Source organism: Aethalodelphis obliquidens, unplaced genomic scaffold (assembly GCF_003676395.1).
Source record: "Aethalodelphis obliquidens isolate GAN/ISIS:26980383/991018 unplaced genomic scaffold, ASM367639v1 scaffold7, whole genome shotgun sequence".
NCBI lineage: Eukaryota > Metazoa > Chordata > Mammalia > Artiodactyla > Delphinidae > Aethalodelphis > Aethalodelphis obliquidens.
In genome coordinates, this window is record NW_020837951.1 from 1338735 (window position 1) to 1361690 (window position 22956).

At 63.0% G+C, this 22956-nt stretch overlaps 1 protein-coding gene across 1 annotated transcript; it reads left to right on the forward strand.

Moving 5' to 3' along the window:
• The first annotated feature begins 168 nt into the window (after positions 1-168).
• On the forward strand, positions 169-22744 carry CCDC187 (coiled-coil domain containing 187). The gene is made up of 12 exons (XM_027104090.1): positions 169-223; positions 2714-2852; positions 5116-5621; positions 6124-6222; positions 8532-8627; positions 11154-11165; positions 12169-12232; positions 12683-13874; positions 14095-14189; positions 17307-17869; positions 18197-18284; positions 22474-22744. The coding sequence occupies exons 1-12, from the start codon at positions 169-171 to the stop codon at positions 22658-22660; spliced, it is 3096 nt and encodes a 1031-aa protein (XP_026959891.1). The 3' UTR covers positions 22661-22744.
• Positions 22745-22956: the final 212 nt, after the last annotated feature.

Here is a 22956-nt window from a genome sequence, read left to right on the forward strand (position 1 = left end):
CGGGTCCTGCAGGCTCCCAGCAGCCTGGAGGAGGAGCCCGCACTGTCAGAGGGACGCCCGGGGTTTCTTTGGCAACGTCGGGGCGGGCCTCTCCCCGCCTGACCTCCCCGGACCTGGAGGCCTGGGCGCCCGGGTCCCTGCGCTCTGCTTGCCACTGGCCTTTGAGCCATGGCTGCTGCCCTGCACCCTCCCATGGACGGGGAGGCCTGGAGCCTTCCAGCAGGTGAGTCCTCTGGGGCCTCTGCCTGAGCCCTGCCTGGCCTCCCCAGGCACTTCCTGCCGTGGGCTTGGGAGCGCAGACCAGTCACCCCTCCTCCGCCCTGCCCCCCTTGGGAGGGGTCTTCCTGTTTGAGGGCTCCCTCTGAGGACTTGGGACCTCCTGGGGGCAAAGCCATGCTGGGTGTGTCATGTCCCCAGGCTCCTTTCCCAGGGCTGCCAGGTGCTCCTAATTTGGGGGGCCAGGGCCAAGGGCAGGTCTCTGCTCTGCGTTGTGTGACAGTGGGCAAGGTGACAGGGCCAGGTTACCTGGGGGACATACTGCGCCCGTGTGTGTGTGTTATGTTGTTTGTGTGTTCTGGGTGTGTGGTGTATCTATGTGTGTGTGTGCAAGACAGGTATCAAAGGGGAAGCGTGTGCCTCTGAGCAGCAGGGCGCAAGTGCCCAGGTGCCCTTGCCATCTGTACATCACTTCCTCGACGTGCCTGGAGCCTGGGTCAGCCTTGGGACGGCTTCCTCTGGCCTCTCAGCCCCTGTGCCCCTCGGGCCCCGGCTGACTTGTGTCTTCTGGGCGAGGTCTGCTCCGCTGGAGACTCTCGGTGCGGCTGGGGCTGGCGTGGGTGTGTCCCCTGCGGGGCTGCTGCTTCCCCAGGGCTGCGTCTGGCAGGTGGCTGTCAGGTGCCATGCCAATGTCCAGGCCTGTGCCAGCTGTTGTCGCTGCCGCCTCCTGTGTGCTTTCTGACCCTGGGGCCCCGGAGGCTGTGGACAGGGTGGTCCAACTGTCCCCAGCGTGCTCAAGCCTGTCAGGGCTGGCTGTCCTAGGAACACAGTAGGGAGAGTAAACAGTGTGGCTGATTACAGTAGAGCGAGGGCTGCGTCCAGAGGCGGGAGTCCCTCCCCACCTGCTGCCCCACCTGACCCACCAGCCAGCCCGGCCACTTCTCACGGTGCAGCCGGCTGCGGGTGCGGTGGATGGCATGCCAGGCCCCAGGCCAGGGGGAGCCCCTGGTGGCAGCGAGGGACAGAAACGGCTGCCCTGGTGGGTCACCACTCTCTGGCCTCACGGCGCAGGTGTGTCATGGGGGCCTGGGCTGGGCAGGGTGGGAACAGAGGTGCCCGGCTCTCCTTTCTCAGTCTGTGCCCAACGCAGGGGGCACTGAGTACCAGGTGTCTCCTGACCCTCTCGAGAACCCCGACAAGTGGGGGCTACTGTTGCGCCCACTTTCCTGATGAGCAAACTGACCTGCCCGAGGTCACCGGCAGGCACCTGGCATGTCTGGAGTCAGGGCTCTACCTCTGCGTCCACCACGTGCCGGGCAGGGGGGCACAGGCCGCTCTGTTTGCTCTTCATACAGCCCCTCCCAGCTGAGAAGCCCGTCCCTTGTGACCCCTCTCAGACCTGGCCAGGCTTGGCGTGGCCCCGGGGACCCACGGGTGCTGTCTCTCTAGGCCCTGAAGACCCCCGAACCCCCGCTTCTGACCCTGCCGGGCCCAGGATACTAGACTGGGGCTGAACCCGAGGAGGGGAGCTGGACTCCTCCCACAGGACCGTGGGCGGGACAGCTGAGATGGGATCCCCACGCCACGCCCCACCCCGACCGTGCTGGGGGCTCCCGAAGCCAAAGGCATCTATCTGCACACAGGCCACCCCACCCCCCCAGCAGTCCCCACCCCGTGGGGGAAAGAGGGACGGGGCCCCACTCACGGGAGGTGAGGGGACTTTCCCAGAGTGGCATCAGGCCGGCACAAGCCGGTGGGGGGGTGGTCAGGACAGGTAGCTGCGCGTGCCACACCCGCCGGAGGGGCCTCGGCCTCAGGGGCCTGCAGCTCTGGGCTCAGCTGCAGCGCTGCCAGGTGGGCGAGTCTGCATGGGGGCTGCACACTGCCGCTCGCGGCCACCCAACTGCAGCCCAGAGCCAAGCCCGGTGGCCGCCGCAGCCGGGCAGGGCGACAGGAGCTGGGGCCCTGGGCAGGGAGGCCGTCGGGTTTGTTTTCAAGTTCACCACGCACTTGTTTTCATTATTTTGCTTTCATCGCCAGTAGAGGGTTTAAACTGACGGCGCGTCATGTCTATGACGCGGCTTCTTCCTGGAGGAGGAGGTCTCCTTGACCCCCGGGGGCAGCTTAGTCCCTGCTAAAGGGAACAGAGGGCCACCAGTTCCTCCCGTCAGGAGAAACTTCCTGCGTCTAAGCTGCTGCTTCTGCTCGCTCGGAACGAGGGCTGGAGAGTCCAGCGGACCCTGGGAGGACACCCCCCCAGAACCCCAACTGCTGGGGGAGCCTGAGGGTGTGGCGGGGAGGAAGGCCTGCAGTAAACGGGCCAGGCCTCTGCCTGCGAGCACGACCCTGCGGCCCCAGCGCAGGCGGGGTCTCTTCCCAGCGCGGTGGGCGTGGGCTTTCACTCTCGCCACGGGGCACAGGGATTCTGCCCAGGGGTCGGGGCGCTTTGTGAACGCAGGAGGCGGAGCTGTCTTTGAGCGGCCCCTCCCCTATCCAGGCTCTGGGGGCCGTGTGGGGGACGCCCTGGTCATCGCTGATGATACCGCCCCACCCCCGAGGGGAGCGGAAGCCTTCCGCAGGCCCGCGTGCGTGCGTGGTGCGTGCGTGGTGCGTGGTGCGCGCGTGGTGCGTGCGTGGTGCGTGGTGCGTGCGTGCGTGGCGTGCGGGCGTGCGTGGTGTGCGTGCATGCGGCACAGCGAAGGAGCCCACGCCGCTGCCTGCAGCTCTCCCGGCGGGGGCCGCCTTCCTGTGTGGCCCCAGGTCAGCGCCCTGGGATACCAGCCGCTTGCAAACGTCCTAAAGAAACATACAGATGGGACCTGCTCCCTTTCAGCCTCGCCGAGCAAGGTGCCCAGTGGAGCGGGCGAGCCCAGGCAGGCCGGGGCTCCAGGCCAGGAGGACGGAGCAGAGCCGGATGGTTGGTCGCAGTGCTGCCGGCAGGGGGACCTGGCCGCAGAGGTACGTTGTCTGTCTGGGCCACCAGGTGTGGTTGAGGGCCCTGGAGCCGGAGGCTGGATCTGGGGTCCTGCTGGCTCTGTGCCTGCCTCACCCCGGCCCCAACTACAGAGGAGTCTCCGCGGGGGTGGAGGGGGCACCTCACGTTCCCGGCAGGGTCCGTCCGGGGCGACTCCCCCTCTTGCTGGCCGCTACACGTGGGGCTGTGTCTCAGTGACCAGAGCCCCGCCCTGCGCGCTGCCCAGACGGCAGCGTCTCCGGGTGTCCCCGGTTCCCCAGGACGGGTCCTCTAGAAGGAGCCTCAAGGACGGCTCTCCATTCTCCATGCCCGCCTGCAATTAGGGGGTCCTTTGCTGCAGACGCGCCTTTCTCTGGGGCCTGCTCTGGAAGGAGTGCCTTTAGGGCAATTCCTAAAATGGAGGAGTGTCCCTAACCATGTCAGCCCCTCCCTGAGGGCCACTCCGCAGGGCCCTCCTGTGGTAGTGAACTCACCAGTCTCCCAATACCCAGAGGCAGGGTGGGGCGAGGCGTCTGGTCTCCTCCAGCTCTCCTCCTCGGGCACCACGCTGAGCCCAGGGCCGGCAGATGGCAGAGGCCGCGTCCCCCTCACCGCACTGCCCTGCCAGGGCGGTCGAGCAGGTGGTAGGAAGCCCGCTGGAGTTGGACCGGTTGGGATGCTCTCCTGGTGCTCAGGCCTCTCCAGCCTCTATTTCTGTGGTCGAAGGGGTGCCCTGAGCTCGTGCCAGGGAGAGCGGGAAGCCGGCGCCCGCTTCCCCCGACCAGTCCCCACGAGCCGAAGCGTCGGGGCCAGAGCGCTCAGCCCCTCGTCCACCTGCTGGGGACGTGGCCCGGGCTGGCTCCTCTCTCCTGCACCCCGACTCCCAGGCTGACCCCACCCGGAACTGAACCTTGAGCCGGCCACCAGCCTGGGGCTGAGCCCATCCCAGCCCCCAGCCCCTCACGTCGTCCCTATTCCAGCCCAGGCCGAGCCTGACCCCCGGCGCCCTGGGAGGACTGGGGTGGGGTGCTGCCTGGAGCCCCAGCAGGAGCTGAAGGCCTTGGCTGTCTGTCACTGAGTGACACGGGGTTATTATGCTGTCACAGGGCCGTGCGGAATTCTCACCCCTTGCTGAGAGGCAGCGCGTTGGGAAGGCCCCAGGCTTTTGCTAGCCCAGGGCCCTGCAGCCCACTGTGCCCCCCCAGTTTCCATAACCGTCCTTAGGGCTTCCATCATGGGCCAGGGGACCAGCACAGACCGGCATCCGGAGCTGGGCAGGAGCCAGCTTGCCTTGAGTGAGGATGGGTGCCGGGCTGCAGACCACGGGGCTGCCCTGGGAAAGCACCCTCTGACCCCAGGGCAGCTGGTGATGGGGGTTCACTGGCTCCACCCTTGATTCCGCCGTGCTGCCGTGTCATTCTTGGTCATGGGGATGCCGCCCACCTGCCCGGGGGAAATGATCCAGCCCCGCCCCAAAGATAGATAGAGGCAGTGCTCTCTCTCCCTTGGGGCCCCAGGGAGACCAGCCGTTGGGAAGGCCAGTGCCAAGTCCAGGTAGTGTTTGTGCCGACTTGGGTGCATGTGGAGCACACAGGGGCCGAGGCACTGCTGGGGAGCTGCCTTCTTCCTGGAGCACAGCCAAGTTGGTGTGAGGAGTGAGGACTTGGGCCGGACGGTCTCTGCCGCGTGCCTTCCCCAGAGCCTGTACGTGAGGCTGGCGTAGTGCCCACCTCAGAAGGGTGTGGTCGGGACCCGAGAGAGAACACTGCAGCACTGCCACCAACGAGGGGGGGACTTTTTATTGGCACCTCCCACCTTTCTCAGTCTGAGGCAGGAAAATGGGGAGTAGGAGGGCGCTGGAGACAGTGGGCGTGCACGTGACGTGTTTTGCTCAGCACCACCACGTCTCCGCACCTGACAGGCTGTGTCTGCCTCTCTCTCCCAAGGGAAGACAGGCTCCCTCTGCCTGCAGCTGAGGGTGAAGTCATGGCTGCTGTGAGCTGGCCTGAGCCCTCCCAGCAGGCAGGCGCCCAGCGCGGATCTCCCCACGTGGCCTGGTCTGACTTCCCTGAGGAGCCCAGCCCCCGGCAGAAGGCCCGCAGCCTCCTGGTGTGGTTGACAGACGAGGAGGCCAAGGATGGGGACAGCTCGGTGTCGTCGGGCCGCCTTTCCGGCTCCTCGGGGGGCCATGAGTCATGCACGCCTCCCCACGGGACCTGGAAGGAGAGGACCCTCCGGGTACTGGGGCCCCTGCAGCAGCCCAGGGAGAGCACTCCCCGGCTGGAGCAGCTGAGGGAGAAGATCCGGGCCCAGGCACGGTGGCAGGCGAGCTGCACCTCCCTGGGCACCTCGGCACCCGCCAGCGCCTCAGATCTCTACAAAGCCCGCACGCCAGCCCCCCGGAGGAAGGCCCGAAAGCCGACACACCCCGCTCCGGCCCTGGCCTACCCAGGTCAGCGGCAGCTTCCCCTGGCGAGGGACAGGCAGGGGGCGGGGGGAGAGGGCTGAGGTTGGGCTGCTGCAGGCCGGGCGGGGCTGGGTACATGGGTGGCCCCGCCTAGGCTGGTGGCCAACTGGGGAGGCCGGTACAGCATGCCCCGTGGCCCTGAGACGGTCTCGGAGCCTGGGAAGCCAAGAGGAGGTAGAGTCCTCCCGGGGATGGGGGTGCATCTGAGCTGGGTTTAAGCAGAAGGAAGCATCGACTCATCCAGGAGATGGAGATGGAGATGGGTGGGTGGAAACCAGAGGGATCGTGGGTGGGAGGGCGGGTACAGGGGGGCCAGAGGGCATGCGGGAGGCATGGAAGGGACTGGTCCCCGGGGGGACTGTGCCCTCAGGCTTGGGCATCAAGGCCATGTTTAAAGGTTTTTGAGCGGCTGCCCAACGGGGACCTTTCCCTGGACATTTCTTCACGGCCTCTCTGTCCTCACAATTCTCCTTCTTGTCTCCTTCAGGCTCAGGCATCCTGAGTGGGGCTGAAAGTGGAGTCGAAGACAAGGCAACACCTGGCCAGGGGCGTGAGGCCTCCAGGGTCTCCCAGCGGCAGGCCTCAGGTGAGTGGCTCTGCGGCCAGCCATCCTGGCATCCCCCCACCACTGCCCCCACTGGACACTCAGGCCCAGGTGTGGGTGGCACGGTTCTGGAGCCAGCACTCTCCAGACAGCTTCTCTCTCACTCTGTGCGATTGTCTCTATTAGCTTCCCACTCACAGAGGAGGACACTGAGGGTCAGAGGGGACCCCAGCCATGAAGGGGCCAAGCAGGGATTTGAAGCCAGCCCACCATTCTCTGGAGCCCGATTTCTAACCATCAGGGAAGGAATCCAAGCAGGCCCTGAAGGGCAGGCTGGGGTCAAAGGGCAGGGGGGCTGGGCAGGGGCATCTCCTCGCTGAGCTCTCCTGCACAGAATAGGTGAGGTCTTCCCTGCATGGTCACATGCCGGGCCTGAGGTCCGCCAGGCCCCATCAGCTCCTGGGCTCGTTGTTGCATCTTGCAGGCAAGAGGCGCTGCCTGCCTGTCCCGCAGATGGCCTTGCCCTGCCTGGGAGATGCTGACGGGTCGGCAGTGGGTTGGCAGACGTCCAGATGGGGTAGGAAGGGTCCCGAGGCCCAGGGAACCTCTAGTCTTTGGCTGACTCGTTCACTCGACAGACAGGAGGGATGAGGATGGAGAGGCGGGCCGGAGCTGCTCCTGGGGGAGCATTAAGGAGCCTCGGCGTCCCCGGCAGCGGGGCGCTTGGAGGGCTTTTAGGCAGGGGGGCCGTGGAGGGTTTGGGCGTTGGCGGGCTCGCTGTGTGTGCAGGGTGGGCCCTGGGGGGAGGAGCGGTCTCTACCGTCCAGCAGGATTCTGGAGACCCCGGGAAGCGGGGGAGAGGGCTCCGGAGCAGGGGTCAGGCTGTCCTGGAGGCCTGAGACTTTCAGGGTCTCCAGCCAGGGTTTTCCATGGGGCTGTTGGGGGAGAATGCGGGAGACAGTTGCCTATTCCAGTGGCGCCGTGGTGACCAGGGTGGAACAAAGGCTGGTTGACACTCGAGTCGGGACCCTCTGGGTGGCAGCTACAGACTCGTTTCCGGTCTGTCCCAGCCAGACGTGCAAGCCAAGCACAGCCCTAGGTGGGGTGCGAGGGGCCGGCCCGAGTACAGCCAAGGGGCAGAACCCTCTCCCTGAGCCCAGCTCTGGCCTAACTGGGCACCGGCAGCTCCCCCAGGAGCGGGGCGCCCGCCCATCCCCATTCCAGCTGTGACTCACGCGGAACGCCCGTCTCTCTCCTCGGGGACAGAGGGCCCCGATGACCTCAGCTCGTCCCGCAGGTCATTCTCCCCGTCCCCACATGCAGGGCCCCATCAGCCAAACTCAGGACCTGGCCATTGGTCATTCAGGGGCTCAGTGCCCAGTGTCATCAGTCACCAGCTCCCCCCCGGAACCCTCTGGAAGCAGGGTATGGGGCAGGGCCTGGCTCTTTTTTTTTTATTATTGTGGTAAAATACACATAACGTAAAGTTTACCGTTTTAACCGTGTTTAAGTACAAAGTTTCTTTGTTCCTGCGGGTTTGACTCCTCTAGGGACTTCACGTGAGCAAAATCCTATAGGGTTTGTCCTTTCGTGTGGGCCTCGTCTTGAGGCCCCTCCTGCCAGTGGGGTTGGGTGCTGAGGACGGAGGGACGGACTGAGGCCGGGACCCAGCTGCACCGTGGAGGCCTGGAGAGTCCCTCGGGAGAGACTTTCCCCGTGCTCCCCAGGCCCCTGGGGACGCGATGGGCCAGGCCCAGCTCTCACACGGTCACTGGCTGGTTGGCTTCTGAGATGCAGCGTCCACCCAGGGGGGGACAAAGACGAATAAGGCCAAACAGAGCAGGGCCGGGTGCCCACACTGGCCCTCGGGCAGCTGCTCCACTCCAGTCGGCCTCTCTGCCTCCTGTGGGACTTGGATCTCCTGTCCCCGCCTGTCCAGCCAGGCGGATCCCACTGTGCGAAGGCCCCTCTGGGTCTAGTGCTCACTCCTCCTCTCCCTGAGGAGCCGATGTCCCGTCTGGCCGGCTGCCCTGCCATGGCTTCGTCTGTGGGCCTGTTCAGTCATTTATTCATTCAACAAACATGAGTGCCGTGGGCCGGCCCCAAGCTGGGTGCCGGGGATGGAGATGGGAGGCTATGGCTGTGCTCGGGGGCTCTCAGGACATGTGTCCAGTCGAGGCTGCGAGGGTGGGTGAGGTGAGCCCAGCCCGCGGGGGACTGCCCGGGGGGGTGGGTTCCCATGCAAAGGGCCGTGAGGGACAGTCAGGGGCCTCGCGAGCTGGCTGATCCCGTGTGTTGCACTGCGACTCAACCTTCTCTCCTTTCCTTCCGTCTGTCTCCTCTCTCCAAAGTTCCACGGGAGAAAACCAAAAGGATGAAAAGTAGGTCTTGCAAAAGAGAGAAGACCCCCAAGCTGCCTGCCCCTAGGAGAGCTGCCAAAGACACAGGTAGGGTTGGCCCATTCGGGGCCAGGCAGGGCGTGGGGACGGGAGGTTACCATCCAGGCTCAGGAGGTGGGCACACGGCTTGTTTCTGGAGCCAGGACGGCTGGTGCAGCGCTGGCTCCGCCTCGGAAAGGCGGGCGTGCAGTGGGGGGCATGTGAGCTGGTGGCGGACAGATGTGCGTGCTTTCTCGTGACTCGGTGTCACTGGCTGAGCTCTGGCCGTTTTGCTGCCGTCGGTGGCGGGAAGCATGGCTGTGGCCTGTCGCCTGGTTTGAGACTTAGACTCCAGGCAGTGAGGCCGGCGTGCCTGTTTCCCCTGGGGTGCCCCGCGGTGGGAAAGGCTGGGTGACGTCCGCTTCCCTTGGAGACGTGTTGGCCGTCTATGACCCAGGAGAGGTCTGTGCAGGGGTCTTGGTGGTGCTGGGCCACACTCACAGAGGAACTCCTAATTCAGCTGTCTTTCCCTGAGGGCTGGGTGGGGCGTTGGCGTCCAGCAAAGACCCAGCTGCCCAGCCTGGTAGGTTCGTGGAGCTCGTGGGGTGAATGCGCCGGATGTGGGTGTGTGGGGAACAGAGGGGGCGGCCTTCCTCCGGGCCTGCCTTCAGCATGTTCGGGGCCAGGGAGGAGTGGCCTCGCTCAGTGCCAGACTCTGTCCGAGTGCGCCGTGTGCTCGAGCGACAGTAGCTCACGTGACGCTCACGGCTCTCCTCGAGGGCAGGTGGGCTCGCTCCCACTGTGTAGATGAGGAAACTGAGCCTCAGACAGGGTCAACAGCCCTGCCCAGGACCACACAGGCGAGCCGGGGTTGGGCCCTGACAGCCCCAGGCCTGTGTTCCCTACCCGAGAGAGCCCAGCTGTGCGTACCTGGGCCCACGCCAGGGCACCTTCTCCAGGCCCACCCTCGGGGCCTGGGCTCTGGGACCACTGTACCATGGGCTTCGGAGACGCCAGCCCTGGGAGGCTGAGGTCGGCTCTGTGGGGCCCCTGGTCTCGGAGTCAGCAGCACCGGGGGTCGAGCTGTTTCTGTGCATCTCTATGCCTCAGCTTCCCCAGGGTATGAGGTCACAGTCCTGGATGGGAGTGGGCCATGTGTGGTGTGCCCACGCCACCAGCCACCGCCTCCTCTGCCCTTGGGCAGGCCGACGGTTCCAGCAGGAGGAGCACCTGTCCTCCTTCTCTGGCTGGAGGTGGGCCCTGAGTGAGGTGGGGATGTGTCGGGAAAACCTCCACCGGAACCAGAGTGAGGGATGCTGGGAGACATGGAGAAGGTTCCGGAAGGCCACTGAAAAAGCACAAAATATAACAGTTTTCTGCATCGCGTTCCCCCCACCCCACCCTCCACCATTCCTCGGCATTTTGGTTTGTTTTAACGGCTGCCTTGAAAGATAACCTGCCTTCTGCCTGACACTGGGTCAAAAGGACGTGGGCCGCATTTGTCACCGTAACCGCCGTGTCACTCTGATGGACGTGGCCATTAGCTTCTGTCAGTTACGAAGTCACAGCTGGGCTAAGGAGAGATGAGTTTGGGTTCAGAGGTCAGAGCCACAGGACTTGGGAATTGGATGAATTAGAAATTTGCTGTAGTTAACAAAAAATTAAATCACAATAGTTATAAAATATTCATCCATCCGGGCTGCAGGAAAACGAAGCCCGATATTTAATTTCAGATCGTAGCACCTCACTTTGCATTTTTTATCGTAGATTAGGTCGGCCCTGGAACTTTGACAGGGCACTTGGGCACTTCATCCATTTCCACAGATTAGAAATCCTTTCGTAAAAAAATTAATTGCCGTTAAACTGCTCCGTGGAAGAAAAAAATGTGCCCATCAGGACCCATTTATTGACCTGGACCCCTCTGGCGGGCTAATGGGGAAGCCAGTGATGGAGGGGCCTGGGGACAGGGGTGCCGAGAGGGGCCTGGCGAGCAGGTGGCCCCCTCCCTACCTGGTGTGGTCCCTGCCTAGGGCCCCGACCAAGGGAGTGAGGCCATTTTTTTTTTTTTAACATGTTTATTGGGGTATAATTGCTTTACAATGGTGTGTTAGTTTCTGCTTTATAACAAAGTGAATCAGTTATACACATACACATGTTCCCACATCTCTTCCCTCCTGCATCTCCCTCCCTCCCACCCTCCCTATCCCACCCCTCCAGGCGGTCACAAAGCACCGAGGAGTGAGGCCATTTTTATGCAGGACGCAGGACCCTCTCTGGGGAGCCCAGCCCCCCAGGTCCCACTCATAGGTCGCATGTGGCAGGTGGGCAGTGCAGACTCAGTCCTGATCAGCAGATCCTGACCTTTCTGGGCAACTCCTGTAGTGAGCGTGACTGCTTTGCTTTTGCATCGTGGTGGCCTTGTGGGGAGACGCTTACAGATGGCGAAACTGAGGCACGGGGGAGTTGTCACTTGCCTGAGGCCAGTGGCTACGCAGGAGGAGCTGGGATTTAAACCCAGGTCTGGGACTCCTGAGACCTCACTCTTACCTTCCGGTGTCACCAGGGGCCTGGGGCGGAGGGCGTGGTCTCAGGGAGGGGCAAACGAGGGTGCCTTACAGCAGAGACCACCCACCTATCACACCCTGCCCCCTAGACACAGCACGTTCCCCAGCCCAGACCAGGAGGGACTTCACCCATAGGCCTGAAGACAGAGCTCCTGCAAGGGGAAGGGTGGTACAGAGCCACGCCCCGAGGCCACGCTCCCAGAGGCCACGCCTCAGGAGGTACCCCCCAGGCCATGACCACGCCCCCATAAGCCACGCCCCTGGAACAGCTCTGCGGGACACACCCTTCCCTGGGCTAGCTCCCCCCACCCGGAGATGCAGGCTGTGTAAGCGTGTGAGCTTACACATGTGTGTTTGTGAGCTCAAGGCCGGCGCTGCCTCTGCCGGGGCCCTTGTGGATGGGTTTGTTACGATGGTGGGGCTGCTATCGGCATTTGGTGAGCGTAACGTGGGATTATGAAGTGAAACGTGATGAATGATGTTTCTTATGTGACAGCATTTATTAAAGAAAGCTGGTTTGTGTGTGGGATGGGGTGACTGTTTCCACGCTCTCCGGGACCCCTTGTCCTGCTAACCTGACTGTCTTCCTTGAGTCCCCTCCCCTATCCCCGCTGAGTCTCACCAGTTTAAAAACAAATTAATTTCCTCTGGCTCAGAGCAAATGATCGGCCATAACATTGCCTTCCCCCTCGCCCTGTGCGAGCCCGCCTTGTGCTGGTGACTAGCGTTACTACTGGCCAGCCTTTACTGAGCGTGTGTGGTGTTCCTGGGCCTGTGTTGAATGTTTTACAGACAAATCTGAAGGGAGCACGTTTTATTACCCCCAAGGGTCAGAGAAATGAGGTCACGTTTCAAGGTCATCCTGGGACTCAGCCCTGCCAGGATGCTGGCTAATGGCTGGGGGTGTGGCCCAATCCCCAGAGGGGCCTGGACACGAGGGTTTTCGCCCCATCCCCTCCGGGAGCGTGTGAATTGGTCTCCTGGGTCTGCGTGGAGTTGCCAGCCTCCCTGTCTGGGCCAGCATCGGAGGGCACCCTCTCTTTAAGATTCTGAGTTGGTTGGTGTTTACGCTTGGAGAAAAGGACGAGCTCTGGTGAGGCTGCTGCCTGGGCCCCTCCTTCCTCCCTAGGCCTCCGCCTCTGCTCCGCTCGGGGTGGCATCTGGAGTGTGGGCCTGAGGGAGAGACGCCCAGGAAGCAGTGGCATTGGGGTGCGGGCCCGGCACCTCTCTCCCAGCGACCCGTCAGACGCCCTCCAAACCCCCCACCAGACGGGGACTTTGGGGAGTCGCTCCGTTCAAAAGCCCAGGAAGAGGATTTCTGTCCCCGAGAGGCACCCTTTCGGCTCCCAGAAGGCAGGGCGCGGCCACCAGGCTTTCCTGACTCAGGGACTGCAGGACGGGAACCACAGCAGCTCCCGGGAGACGTGTCACCTCCTCCCGCGCCCCCCCCCTTAGTTTTCACCACATTCAGAGGGGGTGGCTCTGCGCCAGGTGCCCAGGCTCAGCCTCGAGTCACCCGACGTGGCACCTGCCCCCAGAGGGCTCTGTGAGTGGATGATGGGTGCAGAACCAACGGGGCCTCAGGGAGAGGGGAGGGGCCGGCTCTGCTCCTCTTGAAGCCCTGCAGCTCTGGCCACCCCTGCGACTACCTGTCTTTGCAGGACATGGCAAGAAGTTGGGAGCTGGTGAGAGTTCCCCTGTCTGCCCCCGGCTGCCTAGATCCACCTGTGCCCGCAGCGCCCCGCAGGTGTCAACCAATGCTCCCCACCTGGCTTCCTGCCATCAGCCCGTGAACATCCAGGCTGCTATGGCCGTCCTTCGAGACCTCCACCAGCAAATCCAGGCCAGCCTGGAGCTGGCCCAGGGCCACCACCCAAGGCGAGGGCTGGAGCCGCGGGACCTGGCGGGGAGGAGGTGGCAGAGCCCCTGGAAGCCCCCAGACTTGCGGGGCTCCTGGAAGAGCCCTCGGGCCGTGACGGAGGGGGTGCCTGCGTCCAAGAGGGCTGGGAGCCTGCCCATGGCGCCGAGCTGGAGCGCCTCGGCCAGGTGGGAGTCCTATCCGCAGAGGACCTGGGCAACCCAAGGACGAGATCCCTCCTTCCGGGGACCCGGGAGCCCCACGGAGAGGCTGAACTCCTTCCCTCAGCGGCCCTGGAGCGCCTCGGCCAGGCGGACCTCCTGTCCACCAAAGGCCTGGGCGGCCCAAGGATGGGACCGCTCCCTCTGGAGGCCCGGGAGCACCCCTGAAAGATGGGGCCCCTTCCTGCAGCAGCCCCGGAGCACCTCGTCCGGGCAGGCTTGGGGTCTGCAGAGGGCCTGGACCTCTCGTGAAGACCGGGAGGGCCCCGCCCGAAGGCCCTGGAGCCCCGCCTTCACGCAGGGGCCCGACCCCCGGTGCCAGGGCAGGGGTCCACTGCTAACCCCCGCGGGGGCGAAGCTCACCTGGCCAAGGCCCAGCCAGGGTGCCCTTTGGAACATGCCTGGGAAGGAGAATGAGGTGCGACCCCCGCCGCCCTGCCCGAAGCCCCGGGGGCCCCTCCACAGCTCCGAGTCCCTGCGGGAGTTCATCCAGCAGAATATGGAGCCCTGGTGGCAGCAGGCCCTAAAGGAAAAGGCCTCCGCCATGCAAGCGCTGGAGCTCAGAAACCAGAGGCTGCAGGGCGTCTACAGGAAGCAGAGGGAGGCCGTCCCCGTGGTCTCCCAGACGACGCCCAGCATCGTGACCTTCGTCCCGCATTCTGCACAGTCCGTGGTATGCACCAGCTCAGCCACCGAGGTCCCCCGGGGTCCCCTGGCTGTGGCAGGGCTCTGCAGGGACCCCACTGCCTCTGTCTCTGTCCCCAAAGAGGGGACCCCTGAGGGACCCAGCCTGAGACCCTTGTGGAGGCCGGGGCCAGCTCTGAGGCTGAGACAGGGCCTGGGGTCTTCTGGTCCAGCCTGGGCTCTGATGACGTCCTTCTCCTCTGCTTTAGGGCCTGGAAGCCGCCGGGGGCCCAGGAGCACCTGTGCCGCAGTGGAGCAGGGTGACTTCCGGCATGGTGCTGGGGGACCAGGACGCCCCGGGCAGGTGGGTGTGCAGGGGCTGGGACTGCATTTCCCGGGGGGCTCTCCCGGGCGGGGGGTCGCTCCCTCCGTCCAGAGCTGCACGGAGCCTGTGATCAGGGCTGCGTTAGTTTTCGCTGAGGTGAGCTTCCCGTCACGTTAGGTTAACGTTTATAAAGAAAACTATTCAGTGGCGTTTGGCACGTTCACAACATCGTGACCACCTCCAGCTGTTCCCCGAAAACATGTCATCACCCTGAAAGGAAACCCGTCCCCATTAGCAGTCACTCCCCGGCCTGCCGTCCATCTGTGTGTATGCATTCACCCGTTCTGATGTCTCGTGTCAGTGGAATCCTATAGCATGGGGCCATTGTGCCAGGCTTCTTTCCCTGAGCGAGTTTTCTAGGTTCGTCCACGTTGCAGCCTGTGCAGGACTTCCTTCCTTGTCATGGCCGAGTAATACTCCACTGCACGATCTCCCACGTGTTGCCTACCAGGGGCAGCTGATGGACTTGTGTGCTGTTCCCCCTTTTGGCTGCTGTGAGTGGAATGTCTGAGCGCCTGTTTTCGGCTCTCTGGTGCACGCACCCAGGAGTGGCATTGCCGGGTTGTGTGGGCTCCATATTTAACTGGTGGAGGAACTGCCAGGCTGTTTCTGGCAGTGGCCGCACCGTTTTGCATTCCCACAGCAGTGCACGGGAAATCCAGTTTCTCCCCGTCTTCACCAACACTTATTTTCTGGGTTTGTTTTCTTTTCCCTTGCATTCGTTTTTGCTCTGTTTTCACTGCCGTGTGTTTTCATTTTTCTGGGGCAACTGTCCAGGAGGCCACTCCCCGAGCAGCATCTTGAAGTGCAGGGTGGGAGACCTTCCCCCACTTTGCTGGGGGAGTTGAGTGTCCAGGCTCCCTAGAGGCTGGCCTTCCCAGCTCTTGCCCTCGCGGCGAAGGGTTCCGGGGAGTGCCCCGTGGGCTCCAGGCCAGTGCCAGCCACTTCCTGGCCACCTGCCCAATAAAGGAGGGGGAACTCACAGCCAGGCTCCTAGGGTATCATCCGCCCATGGCTAGGGGGAGGAGCTGGCCCAGAGGCTAAGGACAGGGGTCCCCACAAGATGCCGCCCACCGGGAGCTTCCTGCCCTGGGCTCGCTCTGAGCCTGGCTCCTGCATGGGTCTTTGGCAGCCAGAGTTCTGGGAGGGGGCTTTGGGCTGAACCCTTTGGAGCTCAGCGCCCACCCCTCTTTGCAGCCCCTCGACCCCCCACCCGTCCACCTCGGTGGGATGGACGCCCTCCCCTGGCCCCTGGCTCCTGGAAATTGCCCTCTCTGGGTCCTTTTTGCTTCATTTGTCTTTAAAGTGCGCACTCCTCCCCAGGATTCCAGGTCCACAGGGCTGCCCAGGGGCGTGCATTGTTTTTTAACTTTTTAAAGTTGACATCTGATCATATCCAGACACGGGCGCAGGTCCTAGGTGTGCAGTTCAGTGAATGCTCGCACGCTGAGCACGTGTGTAACCTGCACGGGGGCTGAGAAACCGCTCGCACCCGAGGGCAGCCCCCCGCCGTGGGAAATGCTGGCAGGGGCTCCTGCCTGTCGGGCTCCTTCTGCTGGGCACGATGCTGGAGGGGGGGCTATCTCTGTGGTGGAGGAGGCTGCAGGTCCTTCATCGTGCTTCACTCTGTCCTTTTTTTTTTTTCCACTTAAAAAAATTGTGGTAAAATACACATGACAAAATTGTAAAATTTTGTTAAGATCGTAAAATTTTAAGCAGTTTTAAGGGCACAGTTCAGGGGCATTATGTACATTCACACTGCTGTGCAAACATCACTACTATCATCTCCAGGACTTTCTCATCTTCAGTTTCACAAACTGAAACTCTGTCCCTGTGAAACACTCGCTCCCCATCCCCCACCGCCCAGCCCGGGGCCCCACCGTCCTACTTTCTGTCTCTATGAATCTGATTCCTTCTGGGACTCTTTTGTGACTGGCCTGTTTCGCTCAGCATGACATTCTCAAGGTTCATCCATGTTGTAGCCTATTTCAGAATTTCTTTCCTTCTTAAGGCTGAATGCTATTCCATTGTATGGATGGATCCCGCCTTGTTTATTCATTCGTCTGTTCATGGACACTTGGGTTGCTTCTGCCTTTTGGTTGTGAATGGTGTTGCTGTGAACATAGGTATGCAAACATCTCTTCAAGCCCCTGCTTCCAACTCTGTGCGATATGTACCCAGCATTAGAATTGCTGGGTCATATGAGAATTCTGTGTTTACTTTTTGAGGAACCTCCATCCGGTTTTCCATTTTATATTCCACCAGCTGCGCACGAGGGCTCCCACTTCTCCACGTACCTGTCAACACTCGTTCTTTCCTTTTTCTTTAATGGTGCCCATCCTGAAGGGTGGAAGGTGGGATCTCATCGTGGCTCTTTAAAAATTTATTTATTTGGCTGTGCTGGGTCTTAGTTGTGGCACGCGGGATCTTTAGTTGCGGCATGCGGGATCTAGTTCCCCAACCAGGGATCAGACTCGGGCCCCCTGCATTGGGAGCACGGAGTCTTACCCACTGGACCACCAGGGAAGTCCCTCACTGTGGCTTTCGTTTGCATTTCCCTAATTATTAGTGATGTTTAGCATCTTTTCACATGCTTCTTGGCCATTTGTATGTCTTCTTTGGAGAAACGTCTATTCAAGTCTTTGCCTGTTTTTTCATTAGGTTATTTGGGTTAGGTTATTTGTCGTTGAATTGTAGGAGATATACTCAGGGGAGTAATCTCTGATCAGATCTGGGTTTGTAAATGTTTTCTCTCGTTCTGTAGGTTGTCTTTTCATTCTGTCGATTGGGTCTTTTGATGCATGTAAGTTCTTAATTTTGCAGTAGCCGGTTTATCTGTTTTTTCTTTTTCTGGTTACCAGTGCTCTTGGTGCGTATCCAAGAAATCGTTGCCAGCCGTCCTCCTCCTTTCTAACAGCCACGTGTGGTCTGCCCTATGGATGCCCCATAATCGCCCCCTGCTCATAAGTTGACGCAGTGAATAGACTCTGGGCCTGGCACAGAAGCTGCAGCTATGCGCATCCCTGCACATGCGTGTTTCCCACGTGCCTGGAGAGGGTGCCCTAGGGCTGACGGTCTTCCCCTCTCTCCCTGCAGCTTCTGCCTGTGTTTGAACAGAGCCTTGAACCCGGCCGAAACTCTGGAGGTGGGAGGCCCCCGAGATGGCTGGGAGGGCGCCCCCCTGCTGACGTCGGCCAGTTCTTCCCTGGGCCCCCTGCAACTCCAGGACCTGACCAGCCACTGCTCAAGCCCGGGGCTGTGCATCTGCCTGGACCCCGAGGAGTCCGAACGCCTGGGCGCGCCAGGCCCCCTGCACTTCCGGTACAAGCAGGCTCGGCTGCAGGCCCTGGAGACCATGGCCAACGTCCTGAAGCAGCGAATCGACGTCCTGACCGACAGGCTGAGCAGGTCCGAGGCGACGGACGCAGCGGGGGGGCCCGTCCCAGGCCCGCCGCCCTCGAGCTCCAGCACGCCAGCCTGCCCCAGAGCCCTGGTGCCCAGCGTGGGCGGAGGGGCACCCTGGGACTGGGCGGGCATGCGGGCCAGGCCGCTTCTCTCTACCACCTGCTTCCCGGACACTGAGACGCTGCCCTGGAGCCCTGGCTGGGAACGGCTGCAGAGCGTCAGCCCGAGGGGCCACCAGGCCAGCAAGCCCCAAGGTAGGGCCGGCCCCGGGGCCGCAGATGACCACTTGCCCCGTCGGTGGCCAGGGGGACCCCACTTTCTCCCTGCCTCTGGGTTTCTTCTCCTGAAAGGGGCGGGGGTACATTGACAAGACCACAGCAATTGTCCCTCTGCAGCTGTTGTCACCATCTTGCCTCTGGCTGGGGGAGGGGTGGGGCCTGGTTCTGAGCCTGACGTGCCCACCACCTCTCTGCCTCCTGCAGAGGGGCAAGAAAGCAGGACCAGGGTCCCTCCTGCCAGGGGGGTGGGGGCCCCGTCTTCACTCCCCACCGACCAGCTTACCGGCACCCGTCTCTCCAAAGGTTTCATGGAGGATGGGCGCTCGGAGCGGGACAAGAGGCAGGCGAGAACCCTGGCTTCCTTGCAGACCCTCAGCCCCTTCGCAGGGAGGTAAGCCTGGGCGCCACTCCTGAGCAGCCTTGTGCCCCCAGGGTGGGTGCCGCCAGGGTGGGTGCCCCCAGGGTGGGTGCCCCCAGGGTGGGTGCCGCCGGCCCGTGGCAGAGCCCGTACAGGTCCAGTGACATGGCTTCTGACCCGCCCGGGGAGAGGTGCTGGCCTCGGACGCCTCTGGCGGGGCTGTGCACAGTGGGCCATGCGGAAACACTCGGCCAGGCGTCCTGTGTGGCTGGCAGGCTGGTTGTGTCTGGGGGACACGGAGACAGGCAGCCCTCCATCCGGTCGGTGGCCCATGTCGAGTTCTCAGGACCACCCGTCCACAGCCCCTTGCACCTTCTCGTGGCTTCCGTCTCCAGCACTGGCCTCCCCTGGGGTCACTTCACACAGGTCCCTTTGCACGGGCCCAATTACAGACAGATGACCGGCCCGGGGCAGGGGCACTTGTGGCCAGCCCCACCTGGGCCTGCAATGTGGCCTCAGTAGCTACCACCCAGGGCCAGCCGCTCTCCTGGGGACCTTCTGCTGTTCCAGGCCTCAGCCCAGGCTCCCAGAGTCTCGGCCGGCCTCCCCCTGAGGTCCAGCTACTGTCACTCCCTGTTCTCTCTGTCCTCCGGCTCATTTCCCCCCAGCAGCCAGTGACCCTGCTCTGTACCCCCAGCCCCTCCAGGAGGGGGCGTCCTCCAGCCCGGGGCAGGTTTTGTCCACAAAGGCTCCAAAGGTTGGGCTGCGCAGGGGAGCTGCCTTCTTGTCACCTGGCCTTCCCTGAGCAGCTGTGGCCCCCAGTCTTCCCAGGATTCGGGGACAGGCTTGTCTCCTTCTGCAAGGACACACCCCTCTCCCGCCCCCAAGAACTGTTCCTTCTGCCACATCGCCTGCCTGTCTGCCCGCCCAGGGGTTCCTGCAGGCGCGGGTCCCCAGCCCCGCCCACCTCCTTCCTTGGCACCTGCACCAGGAGGTTGTCAGACACCCCTGGCCCCCTCCCCTCTCCGTCCTGGGGCTGAAGCGCCGGGGGGCAGCCGTCCCTGCCTGGCCCCCACGCAGGCCCTCCCTGCTTGCCTGCTCACCTTGTGCGTCCTCCGGGACTCCAGGCTCGACAGCTCAGAACCGGGGCGGGGGAGGGGGGTCCAGAGGGGGACAGGCCAGTGGATGGTCTCCGGGGGGCTGGCCTTGGCTCGTTGCCAGTATCGGCCAGAGCCCGATGCCGGGGGCTTCTCACCGCCCCCTTCACCCGGTCTGTCCCGGGCTTGCTGCCCTCGTATGTGCGGCTGCCCTAGGGCCTCCGGGGGTCAGTGCAGATCCCAGGTCTGTGGTTAAAGCTGGTGGCCTCGAGCATATTCACGGCCCCCCAGCCTCAGCGCCCCCCCTTGGAGATGGGGGTGGCCCTGAATCCACCCTGATTCCCCCAGCCCTGCCTCACCCTCCCTCCTGTCCCCCAGCCCCTCCCCTGCCCAGCCTCAGCGCAGTTACTGAAACTGAATTGTTGACACCAGTAGGGGTCAGCATCGGGCTGGACTTCACGTCCTCTGCACCTGCCCCCCCATCCTGCTCCCCGTCTAGAGCTTGAGAAGGGGAGACGGGTGGGAGAATTCTCCAGAGGTTACTTCCGGTGCCCTAGGCTCTAAGGTGGACAGCCTGCAGCTGTGTGTCCCGCTGCTGGACAGCCAGCAAGGTCCCTGGGGCTCAGGCCCAGAAGGTGTTCGGGACCTTCCCACCAGGGGCACTGTGTCTCCCTCCCCACCTCAGCCTGACCAGGCCGGGAGAGACAGGAGGGGGTGGAAGTCGTTCAGAGCCGTGCCCTGGGCGTCCCAGCACCCTTGGAGCCAGGGATCAGGGCCCAGGGGCTGGCTGGGCCTCTCAGGCCTCCGGAAGGCACCTGGCCCGGCCCAGTCTTCTAAACTAGCAGTCTCCACTCACTGCTTCACGGGGCTGCTTTGCTGCCGTGCCTCTGGTCACCTCCCTCGCTGCCCGAGTGAGTCCAAGGATGCAGGTCACAGCTCTCTTCTCCAGGGCCTGGCCCGTCCTGCCACCTCTCAGGCCAGTTCCTGAGTCGGGGTGGGTCTCCTCCACCGAGTCCTTTCCCTGCTGGGGCCACAGTGCTCAGTGGCCGGGTGGGGGCCAAGCTTGTTAACCAGCATCATGCGGTGAGGACACCAGGGTTTCCCACCCCCCATGGGGCTTGGGCCCCTGAGGCCCAGTCCACCCCAGCGTCTCTGGAAGGAAGGACAGAGGAGTGTGTGCCCCAGCTGTGTGCCTGCCGTCACCCCGCAGGCCTCCCTGCACCTCATGCAGTGCTTGCAGCAACCCTGAGGGATGTGTGCTCATCCCCATTTTACAGATGGGGAAGCTGAGGCTGGCAGAGGAGAATTGACCTTGCCCAGGATCACGTAGCCTGGGGGAGGACAAGCCAAGTTTCAGACCCAGGGCATGGACTCCAGAGCCCCCAGTTTTTCTGCTACACCCGTTCCCTGGCCAGTGGTTCTCAAACTGTTCCCTGGGGACTCGTTAGAAATGCAGAGTGCCCGGCCCATCCCAGCCCGCCTGAATCTGCTATGCTGGGGGTGGGCCCAGTGATCAGGCGATTCTGATGCTCACTGAAGTTTGAGAATCACTGCCCTAGAGAATCTAGACCAGTGGTCAGCAAGCCACAGCCCTCTAGACCCACCGCCGGTCTTTGTAAATAAAGTTTTATTGGCACACAGCCATGCTCATCATTTACATAATGAGTGTGGCTGCTTTCCTGCTACAAAGGCAGAGCTGAGTGGTTTCCACGGAGACAAAGACCGTGTGGCCTGCGTCTGTTCCTCTGTGGGAAATGTTTGCCGTCCCTGCTCTAGACAATTGAGGGAGAATGGCTTGTGGACCGATGGCATTCCCTTTAAGTAGCCTTGGAGGACGCAGCTCCTTCCTGCCCTTTGTTGATCCCAGGTGGGGGTTGTAGCATCCTAAGTTCTGGGTTGGGAAGGAGGGAGCTAAGAGTCCCCCTGTCTCCATGACTACGCATTCCTGGAGCAGCCCCTGCTGCCCCTGCCTCTAGGAACCCACCCCTGACCATCGGAGCCCGTGGTCAGCGCTCCTGCCCCAGCATCCCTGGGGTCATTCTAGGATCAGCCCCTGGACCCATCCCTCACCTCCTCAGCATCTCTCGTCTGGGCCGCAGGGCTGCTCCCTCTTCCTGGAACAGTCTTTTCACGCCATCTCGCCGGCAGGCCTGCGAGCTGTAGGGTAGGGGCGGGGTGGTGGGTCACCTGGGAAGAACAGCAGGTGCTCAGCGAACACCTGTGGGGCTGGAGGAGGGCCCACCTCCATGGTCTGCAGGTGTGGCCGGTGTCTTCGGTCACCCAAGGGCATCCGGGGTCACTCGGTGCAGGAGGGACAGCCACGTGCGCTGATGAGACGTGAAGTGAGGCGGGCTGTCGGCACAGCTCGTCCGAGCCCGTCACACACACCTGGGCTGCACAGTCATCTGTGCCCCAAGCCCCTGATCCGGGCAGCTGCAGCCCACCTGTGCCCGGCGGCTCTCCCACCCCACCTGGACTGCTGCCCTCTCGTGGGACCCAAGGCCACGCCTTCCTCCTTCTCCTGTGGCGGATGTGCTGGGCAGCCCCGGGTGAGGCTGAGCTCGCCCTGATGGAGGGCAGGTCTCTGAGTCTAACTGGACCAGTTTGACCCCGGCCTCCTTGGTCATCCGGCCAGCTCAGGCCCCTCTGTGGACAGGGCAGCAGTGCCGGCACGAGAAGATGGTCCTGAGGCTTAGAGCTAAGATGTGGGCCCTGCTCCACTCTGGGCCTGGTGGACAGTCCTCCTTAGCAGATGGCCGAGGGGACAGAGGCAGAGGACATGCCCCATGCCCGTCACTGCCAGAGCAGACCCAGGGCAGGTGAGGGCTTCCGGGCGAAGGGCGCTCTGGTGCTGGCCCCAGCGCCGATGGCGACTGTGGACGCCGAGCGCTCCTGCTGGGCGCTGGTCCCCCTGGGTCCGAGTGCAGAGCCCTGAGTCGCCGCTCACAGACCAGGCCCCGCCTGCTCGCCACTGCCCTCCTGGCCCTCTGGTCCTTTGGCCCTTGGGTCTCCCTGGCCACTGGGTCTGCAGGAGAGCCCAGATTACCACCCCTCCCCGCGCAGCCGTCAGCTGTCTCCTGCCTCGAGGATGTTCGCTGCTCACACAGGTGTTTGTGTGTCCCCAGCTCACTCGGGGTGCCAGACCCCCGCTGCGGCTCCCTGCGGCTGGAAGAGATGCGGTCGGCCAGAGGGGCGGGCTTGGTCACGCCCTTGACCCTCCGGAGCTGCGGTAAGGGCGAGCCCGTGGACAGGCCCTGGGCCGGCTGGTCGGGTGGCCAGGGAGATCCGCTGGGGACCCGCTCCACGGCCTGATGCTCGGCCAGGTTCTGCGGGTGTAGAAAGATGCTTTTCTACGTGGAGAGCGTCCACGCGTCAGTATTAAAGTTTTCTGGAGGCTCTCAGGGCCCAGCCTCTTGCTGTGTTCTCTCGCCATCCATGCTTCTGTTGTGAGTTTGCTCCCCCGAGAGTCAACGGCTTGTCTCATCAACGGCTCTGCTCCCGGGGCCCAGCCTTCTGCCTTCTCCTTTGAGCCGAAGGGTTTTTCCCCCGTTATAGCAGAGGAGGCTTGCCCAGGGCCCCAGGGCTGGTGCATAGCCAGGGCCGGGGCA

Excerpts from the sequence above, each read along its gene's own strand:
- CCDC187 (XM_027104090.1), top strand. The coding sequence starts at position 169 with ATGGCTGCTGCCCTGCACCCTCCCATGGACGGGGAGGCCTGGAGCCTT. Across the intron at positions 6,223-8,531 it reads CTCCCAGCGGCAGGCCTCAG|TTCCACGGGAGAAAACCAAA; the intron begins GTGAGTGGCTCT and ends CTCTCTCCAAAG. Across the intron at positions 17,870-18,196 it reads CCAGGCCAGCAAGCCCCAAG|GTTTCATGGAGGATGGGCGC; the intron begins GTAGGGCCGGCC and ends GTCTCTCCAAAG.